The 9,907-nt window shown below is 35.1% G+C and overlaps 1 protein-coding gene across 1 annotated transcript; it reads left to right on the top strand.

Moving 5' to 3' along the window:
* The first annotated feature begins 6,985 nt into the window (after positions 1-6,985).
* On the top strand, positions 6,986-8,837 carry LOC309792763 (reticulon-3). The gene has a single exon (XM_082602563.1). The coding sequence runs from the start codon at positions 7,144-7,146 to the stop codon at positions 7,858-7,860; it is 717 nt and encodes a 238-aa protein (XP_082458689.1). The 5' UTR covers positions 6,986-7,143; the 3' UTR covers positions 7,861-8,837.
* The last annotated feature ends 1,070 nt before the right edge of the window (positions 8,838-9,907 follow it).

The following is a 9,907-nucleotide window of genomic DNA, read 5'->3' on the forward strand; positions in this document are numbered from 1 at the left end:
CTCTTGTGTTAAGGGACTCAAGATCTCAAACCTTTGATTTATGAAAGAAAGAAATGGGATAAAGTGTAATTACAATATGTTTTCTTTGACTATATACAAATGTATTTATTTAGATATCATTTTATTATAAAAATATTGTATGTTTGTGTGTTTCCACATGTTAATCCATTAAGTGATTTTTATGCTATCAAATGTTTTCAGGCTCATATTAGATGGACAAAAAGTATTGTGAATAAAATAAGATTTTTTCAATAAGAACATCAAGAATAAGCTGATATTCCATCTATTAACACATGTCTTTCATAGTGCTATGATTTAACTGCAAAAAAAGGTGAAACATATAGCTAAATTTGAAGAATTAAAAAATCATAATATAAATATATTTTACTAAGCTCTGGCAAATAATCCTAGCTAAATCTATTTATACTATTATTTATTTACCTTAATGATTTTTGTCTTATTTCTTACATTCTGTCTTTTAAGTTCTGAGTTTTAGAGAGAAGCCTTTTTATAAAAGCAGTCTCTGACTTGAACAAACTTTCAGTTCTGTCCAATATCAACAAGAATATTGTTCTCAGCTCTAACTATCACATGGTAGCCCACTATTTCTAGAGACTATTGTTAAGTGACAAATTTTTCTCTAGTCCACTCAAAGTTTTGTTCATTTCACATAGGACTTTAGCTTTAATAAAATAGATTTGGAAATAAGCTATGATGTGATAAATAAGATTACATCCTTCATTACTGCATTTTCCCTCAAGGAGAAAATTCCTGTTCCTTCTAACTTCACGCTTCATCCTGGGTGGATATCCAGTGATTTATTTCATTTACTCAAGATTGGAATTTTCTTATTAGATAATATTATAGTTTAGCCTATTTCAGATCTCTCTGCAAGGTACTGCTTTAAGTTTGTTTCTTTTATCTCTCTCCCTCTCTTTCTTTCAACATTTTATTAAACATACAAGATATATTATTATTTAAGAGGTACAATGTTTTTCAGTATATCCTTGGATTTTCTATATATACAGTCATGTCATCTACAAAAATAAGAGTTTTATTTCATTTCCAATATTTATACTTGTTAGACTTGTTAAGACAATGTTTTACAGAAGTAGTACCAGAAGATCCTCTTCTCTCATTGGCAGGGTAGGTTTTCATGAATTCTTAATTAAATATCATGTTTGTTTTTCTTTTCTTTTTTTTTTTTTAAGAAGATGTTGGGGGTAGGAGTTTATTAATTAATTTATTTATTTTTGCCGTGTTGGGTCTTCATTTCTCTGCGAGGGCTTTCTCTAGTTGTGGCAAGAGGGGGCCACTCTTCATCACGGTGTGCAGGCCTCTCAGTATTGCAGCCTCTTTTGTTGCAGAGCACAGGCTCCAGACGTGTAGGCTCAGTAGTTGTGGCTCACGGGCCTAGTTGCTCCGCAGCATGTGGGATCTTCCCAGACAAGGGCTCGAACCTGTGTCCCCTGCATTAGCAGGCAGATTCTCAACCACTGCGCCACCAGGGAAACCCCCTGTTTTTCTTTTTTGTCCTTTACTAGATTACAGAATATTCTTTAGTTTTCTATATGCAGTTTATTATTTATGGCTGATATTAATTTTTATATACATACCATACAATTTACATATTTTGCTGTATGTTTCCATGGATTTTAGCATTTGTGTACCTTTGTATAACAACCACCACAATGAGAATACAGAATCAGAAAAATCTTTATTATGCTGTCTTGTTTGTAGTCAGCACTTTCTCCCATCTCCAAACCTGGCAACAATAAATCCGTTCTTGTTTCCTATAGTTTTGCATTTTCTAGAATGTCATGTAAATGGAATCATACAACATATAACTTTTTGAGAATGGCTTCTTTCTTTCAGTGAAATACATTTGAAATTCAGCTATATTGTGGATATCAGTAGTTTATTCTTTATTCTTACTTAGTAGTATTAAATTTTATGGCTATGCATAACTTGTTTATCTATTCACGGATAATGGGCTGTCTCCAATTCTGGTCAATTATGAATAAAGCCACTATGAACATTCATGTACGGCTTTTTATGTGAATAAAAGATGTCATTTTTCCAGGGCAAAAACCAAGCAGTGAAATTGTTGGGTTATATGGTAAGTGTATATTTAATTTAATATGAAAGTGACAAAAAGAGTTACTATACTATTTTATGTTCCCACCAACCATGAAGGAAAGTTCCAATTGCTTTACCTCCTTGCTAGCACTTGGAACTAATGAGAAACTGTATTTTGAATGTAATATATATATATACATATATATATATATATACATATATATTTGTTTTGTTTTGTTTTGTTAGACTCATTTTTATTACAAGTACCTTCATTTTGTAATTTTATATATTTAATATATATTTTTCATTCTAATAGATGTGTAGTGTCTCATTGCGGTTCTAAGTTGCCTCCTTTTAATGCTTCATGAACTGAGCATCAAAAAGAGTTTTTAATTTTTGTTTTATAATGTGTTGAAGATAATCAAATGATTGTTTTGTATCTATGAAGAAAATCTCATTTTTCCACTTCTTTCACTTAATATTTTTAATTGTATCACAAGTTTTTAAATGCTAAACTATCCTTTTATCCCCACTTACTTGGTTGTGTTTTGGATTATTGCATTTATGATTATAAAAGAGGTAGGTCCATAACTTTCCCTTTTTTGTAATATTTCTGTCAAGTTTTGGTATCAAGGTTATGCTGGTCTTAGAAAATAGGTTTGAGAGTAGACATGCTCTTTTATTCTCTGGAAGAATTTGTGTAAGATTGACATTATTTCTTTCTTAAAAATTTAGAGAAATTCTCCAATCTAAACCTAGGGTTTTCTTTAAGGAAAAAGAAGAGGAAAATATATCATATTCAACATCCTTCCTTTGTATAGAGAGCTTTCCTATTTTCCACTATTTTTTTAGTCCATTATCTGTTGAGTCCATGTAAAGTAAATTCATTGAGAAGTCCTCCTTTTTATCTAATTTGGAAAGTGGAAATAAAAGTAGTGAATTCTCCAATTGTGTAAGTGGTTGGAAGATCCTTGACCAACTAGTTTGATATTAGGAGTCCTTATCATAAAAACTTTTAGTTAGAATGACTAGCTATTACTGAAATTTACACTAAGCAACTTAAGAACAGAAATAGTCTCTTTTAATCTGTGCATCTCCCATTCCCAGCACAGTGAATGGCACAATGTAACTGTTCAATAAGTATTCTGGGTGTGATTAACAAAGGACAAATTCCTATAAAGAAAAAAAAAACTAAATTCATGAATCTATTGCTGTAAAATTGATCATGATGCTTTTTTAAAATTTTTAATGTTTGCACAATCTGAAGTGATGTCCCTTTCTCATACCTTATATTAGTCAATTTTTGCTCCCCTCAGGCTTTTCCTTGTCAGGATTGTTAGGTTTTATGATTCTTATTAATCTTTGCAAAATACCAGCTATTGAGTATGGTTACTTATTCTCCTCTTTTTGTTCTTTTTCATTGGTTTCCAATCCCATCATCATTTTGCTTTTCCTTTATTTTGGTTAGAGTTTGTTTGTTGTTTTCACCAACATTTTGAAATAGATGCATAGATCATTGATTTTTCCAACACTTTAAAAGTAGTACATGCATTTAGGGTTATAAATTTCCTTACAAGCATTCTTTTAGCTTCAGCGCATTTTTTTAAACAGCTTTATTGGTTATAATTAACTTACAATTTGTTTACATTTAAAGTGTACATCTGATAAGTTTTGAGGTTTATGTATCCAAGATTCCACCACCACAGTAGATGTAGTGAGAATATTTATCTTCACCAAAAGTTTTATCAGGCCCTTTTATTATTATTATTATTATTATTATTATTATTATTATTATTATTATTAATTTATTTATTTAGCCATATGCGGGCCTCTCACTGCTATGGCCTCTCCTGTTGTAGAGCACAGGCTCTGGATGCACAGGCTCATCAGTCATGGCTCATGGGCCTAGCCTCTCCGCAACATGTGGGAACTTCCCGGACCAGGGCACGAACCCATGTCCCCTGCATCGGCAGGCAGACTCTCAACCACTGTGCTACCAGGGAAGCCTATAGGCCATTTGTTTAATACTACTTTCTCTCCCTTCCAGACTCCTGTCTCCAGGCAACAACTGATCTGTTATCTGTTATTGCAGATTGATTTCTATTTTCTAGAATTTTATATAATTGGTATCAGTGTATGCTCATTTTTCTATGGCTTCTTTCATTCAACATAATTATTTAGAGTCTCATCTATGTTGTTTTATCAATAGCTCATTTCATTTTATTTCTGAGAATTCCCATTGTATATATATGCAAGAATATATGTAATCCTTTATCTGTTGATGAACATTTGGGTTGTTTACATCTATTACAAAGAAAGCTGCTATGTACACCTGTGTACAGGGCTTTGGAATTATGCTTTTTTATTTTATGAAAATGCCTAGGAGTCAAGTGTCTAGGTCATATGGGAGGTACATGTGCTGTGTTTTAAGAAACTGTCAAGCCATTTTTATCATTGCCAATGAAATATTATCACAAAAATATACGGAAACAAAATATAAAGTTGTTTGGTCCAAATTAAGAATTATTAGAAAATACAGGTAGGAGAGCAATTAAAATAATATCATGAGAAAGTTAAACAGCACAGTTAGAATACAGGTATTCTATAATTCAATTAAATGAAATAAATACTTGGCCCTTGTCTGGATAGAGATTTGAAGAAGCCAACTCTAAAATAGTCATATTAAAGACAGCTAGGGAAATTTGAATTAGAATGGACTGACTGTTAAAGACATCAAGAAATTATGTTTAATTTTGATAAATATAAAAATATTGTGATTATGTAAAAAAAATTCACATTTTTAAGAGATGTATACATAATTATGTAGTGGTAAAATTAGGAAATATCACTGGTGAATTGTTTAAATGCCTCAGCAAAAACAAACAAACAAAAACTTATAGGGAGATTAGATGAAGCAACAGTGGTAACAATGTCAGGTTCTCCAGAGCCAGTATATATGTATATACATGTATATGTATGCATATGTGTGTATATATGTGTGTGTGCAGATTACATATATTCTTGCATATATATATATATATATATATATATATACATATTTTATTTTATATAGAGAGAGACAGGAAGACACACAGAGAGAGATTTATTTCTAGGAATTAGCTATGTGATCGTGGAGGCTATGAAATATATATGTAGGCTGAAAACTCTTGGGCAATATCTGGTTTTACAATCCTGAGGTAGAATATATACCTCCTCCTGTAAATTTTAGTTTCTGCCCTTAAGAACTTTCAACTGATTAAAACTAAGCATCACAAATTTTCTGTCCAACTCTGGTATATACTTGGAAATTTTAAGCTAAAATAAAAATAAAATAATTAATTACTCAAGTTGGCAAGTGAGTACTATCTTCTCATCTATATCATTCCCCACCTCTTGTCTTCCACACACTTTATTTCCAAAGCCTTTCTCCTTTTTGAAGAGAAGAAAAGTCAGGTATCAGTAGAAAATTCTATATAGGAAAATAGTAATCAAATCCACACTATTTTACCTGTCATAACATTGTTTAAACCACTTTAAAGTTATTCCACCATGCTTATTACTCCTTGCCCCGTACACCCCACATCCCCAGAAAACTCACATCAACTCAGTGATTTCTTTAGAAACTCCCTTCTTCAACTTTGTTCAGCCATGACATTGGACCCTATTATGTAGCAGCAGCAATCAGTGCTAGAAGACTGGAGCAATTCTTTTAAGCTTCTAAAATAATTTGGTTTTTTTCTTGAATCTTATATCTTAGCCAAACAATATCCAACAAGTATGAGAGTTTAAAAAAAAATGTCATTTACAGAACTGCTTAGATGAAGAAATTCTACATCCCACAAACCTGTTTAAAGGAAATGACTAGAGGTTGGAAACCAAAAATGAAGATAGTGTAGTATATGAGAAATTATATAGGTCATCCATTAGTTCAGTGAGAAAAGCTAAGGAAAACAGCAGGCCTGAAATGTAACTTGGTCAAAATTGGAGCAAAATTTATGAGCAAGGATATGTTCATTTTGGAGAATAGAATGAATTCTAAAACCTTAATGAATGTTTGGATTTGAAAAAGGAGAAATATTTTCCAAATCCCAACAAGAAATTGGAAAGGCAACCAGAAGTTCTAGGAAAAGAAACAAAAAAAACTCCTGTGCAACAATGTCATCATTCAAATATAAATAGAAATAACATGTAACATAAATTTGATCAATAAGTGAGGTTTAGATAGAAAATCTACTTGACCTTGTTTCTAGAAACTTTCTCCTTTGAGTGGCACAGGGCATTCACACTAAGAACCAGAGAAGGAGGTGTAATCACTTTGATCTCACTAACGGAATCAGCAGTAAATAATATTTACATAAACACACCATATTAAAGGTGACTTATTGATATTCAAATTTTAGATTAAAAATTACTAAGCACAGAAATGTAATTATCATTAAAAAAATAAAAATAAATTTTATCAACCAATGTAAATAAATATAACATTGGAAGGAATGTATGGGGTAGAGGGGCTGGAGGATGGTTAATAATTCTGATAACCTTACTTTGAAGAAGAGAATCAGTAAACACTGCTGTATATTAGTAAAGTAAAATGTCCCAATTTAAGCTTATTATTTAAAGTTTAAAAAATAATAAGTACAGGTAATAAAAACTTGATGCAATTATTAGAAAGGAGAGATTTATGAGAAGCATAGGAGATATAAATCAATTAACTCTTCATGTATCATTCATATTAGGTCAATGGTTAATGAGTAAACATAATTAATCAAGAAATAATCCAAGATGATCACTTAGAAATATGAAGATAGCTTCCAGAAACTGTTAAAACAGAAGAAATTAAAAGCAATTGTCTCTGGGGAACAGTAATAAAAGTGACAAAGTTTAAAAAGTCCAAACTCTCTCTTGCGGCGCTCGGCTAAGGCAGTCTGTCTGTCGGACTCTGTCCTCCGAGCGAGGAGAGGCGAGGCGACTTTGGAGAACCAGCCGCCCGATTATTTTCTTTTCCCTTCCTCTCTCCCGTCCCACATCGCTATTCACCCCTCTCCCGCCTTTGCTCGCGCAGCCATGGCGGAGCCGTCGGCGGCCACTCAGTCCCCATCCGTCTCCTCGTCATCCTCCGTGGCCGAGTCCTCTGCGCCCGGTGGCGGCGGCGGCGGGAGCCCGGGAGCCTGCCCCGCCCTGGGGGCGAAGAGCTGCGGCTCCTCCTGTGCTGTGCACGACTTAATTTTCTGGCGAGATGTGAAGAAGACTGGGTTTGTCTTTGGCACCACACTGATCGTGCTGCTCTCCCTGGCAGCTTTCAGTGTCATCAGTGTGATTTCTTACCTCATCCTGGCTCTTCTGTCTGTCACCATCAGCTTCAGGGTCTACAAGTCTGTCATCCAAGCTGTACAGAAGTCAGAAGAAGGCCATCCATTCAAAGCCTACCTGGACGTAGACATCACTCTGTCCTCAGAAGCTTTCCATAATTACGTGAACGCTGCCATGGTGCACGTCAACAGGGCCCTGAAACTCATTATTCGTCTCTTTCTGGTGGAGGATCTAGTTGACTCCTTGAAGCTGGCTGTCTTCATGTGGCTGATGACCTATGTTGGTGCCGTTTTCAATGGGATCACCCTTCTGATTCTTGCTGAACTGCTCATTTTCAGTGTTCCAGTTGTCTATGAGAAGTACAAGATCCAGATTGATCACTATGTTGGCATCGCCCGCGATCAGACCAAGTCAATTGTTGAAAAGGTTCAAGCAAAACTCCCTGGAGTTGCAAAAAAAAAGGCAGAATAAGTACATGGAAACCAGAAATGCAACAGTCACTAAAACACCATTTAATAGTTATAATGTTGTTACTTGTACTATGAAGGAACCGTGCTCGGTGTCAGCTTGAGCCTGCATTCCAAGCTTTTTTTTTTTTAATTTGGTGTTTTCTCCCCTCCTTTCCCTTTACCCTCGGTATCAAGCACAAGCATTGTTGGACTTAAAAAAGAACTGATATCTTAGAACCCAAAAGGATAAAGAAAGAATCAAATTAATAGGATAAATCAATACCTTAATGATGGTGGAGCTTTACCTGTAGCTAGAAAGGAGGGGAAAGATTGGAGGTAAAGGAGAAAATGGAAAATAAAACACATCTCTTGGGTTCTTCTATTCAAATTTCAAGGACTAGTCAGTCTTACATAGCTTTCCATCATAGTTTTGACCTTATTTTTAAGTTAAGAAATAATGATTAACTTATAAAGAAATTATCTGGGGACAAGAATGGGATTCTTTCCCTCTTTTTTGTTGTTGTTGTTGTTTTGTTTTGTTTTTTGCAGCCCTGTGATCCCATCTTCCTGCCCCACAATGTGAGCAGCTACCCCTAATATTCTTCTTCTTCATTTAACGCTATAACTTTCAACTCTATGAATAACTTATAGTCGATAGTGATAATTCCTGATTCTCAGAATGCCATCCGATAACCAAGAATGCAGATGGAAAGTAGGATGAGAAGGAGTGCACAGGGGTGCTGCTGCGACTCCCGCTCACCCTTAGGAGAGGAAAGGCTCCGCCATGTGGGACTGTGGGGTCTGTGTCATCTCCTTCGGACACCAGTTCTGAGCTTTAGTTTGAGAGCTTATTCCTGAATGGGCTTTCCTCCCTCTTTCCTACCCTCAAGTTTAGTAAATATGGTTGTACTTTTCTTATTATAAAATAAATGTCTGTAACTGCTGTACACTGCTGTAAACTTGTTAGAGAAAAAAATTAATCTGCATGTGGGCTCCTCAGTTATTGAGTTATTGTAATCCTGTCTCAGTCCATGGTGGGGATACATTCTCAAGAGGTGAACTACAGAAACACAAAGGCCTTTTTTCTCTTTTATCTTTTCCTCCTGCACGTGTTACATCTTTAACCTGTGCTCATCGTTTTCCCCTAAGGACCAAAGCTGAGCTGGCTTGAGAGGAGATTGTGTCTGTGGTTAAGAGATCACAGATTTGTGTAAGGAAGTGCATTTTGTGATTCATATGGAGTTTTAACTTGGAGGCTAGCTTATTGGGTGTGTGTTGTTTGAGGGTTCCTTTCATTTTCAGGCACATAAAATGTCTTGGCACCTCTACTGTGTGGTACAGGGTACCTTTTGAGAGTGTTGTCCAAAAAGCTTTAGGTAAGGGTGATCAGGCAGGGCCAGATTGTGTTGACAGGCTCCGTGCACAATTAAAAGACAACAAAACAGTTCACGTTGACATCAGATGGAGGGCGTTTGGGAATCTTTGATTCCCATTTGAGACTTATAAGTGTCTTCCTCCCTTTCCAACATGAAAATTCAGTAAATTTGAAAGAAAATCATCTGTGAGTTCCTTCAGGTTGTAACTCATAGTCGTGATAATCCAGAGGGAATAAGCACCGGTGACTTTAAAGGCTACAGTGTTTGACAGTCCCAAAGTAGTGCAGCTCTGTAGAAGGTAGTGGAAGGAAGTTTTCCTTCTACTTTGTTGAGGAAATTACTTAGGAACTTAGATGGGTAAAAGGTACCCTTGCCTTACTCCACTCTCTTATTTTCTTAGCCCCCTTTCCTTTTGAAATGTTTAACTGATTTCATGTTATAGTAGGGAACGCATTCTCCATCCCCATCCTTTGCCCTCCCAGGAAGTAAGTGTACTGATCATCTTTTTGGGCTTCCCCTCCAAAGGACCTTTTTCTGCAGTGGAAGCCTCCACACCTAGCTCTTTGTTTTGTTAGTGCTGTGTTTAGATTAATTTGGACAGATCTTTGTGCCACACAAGAATTTTTTGTTTTTTTAAGAAAAATCTATAGGTGAAAAATTACTAATGAAACTGTGTGTGCGTGTATGTGCGTG

The sequence above is a fragment of the Mesoplodon mirus genome, assembly GCF_964341445.2.
Source record: "Mesoplodon mirus genome assembly, chromosome: 17".
NCBI classification, from domain to species: domain Eukaryota; kingdom Metazoa; phylum Chordata; class Mammalia; order Artiodactyla; family Ziphiidae; genus Mesoplodon; species Mesoplodon mirus.

Excerpts from the sequence above, each read along its gene's own strand:
- LOC309792763 (XM_082602563.1), top strand. The coding sequence starts at position 7,144 with ATGGCGGAGCCGTCGGCGGCCACTCAGTCCCCATCCGTCTCCTCGTCA.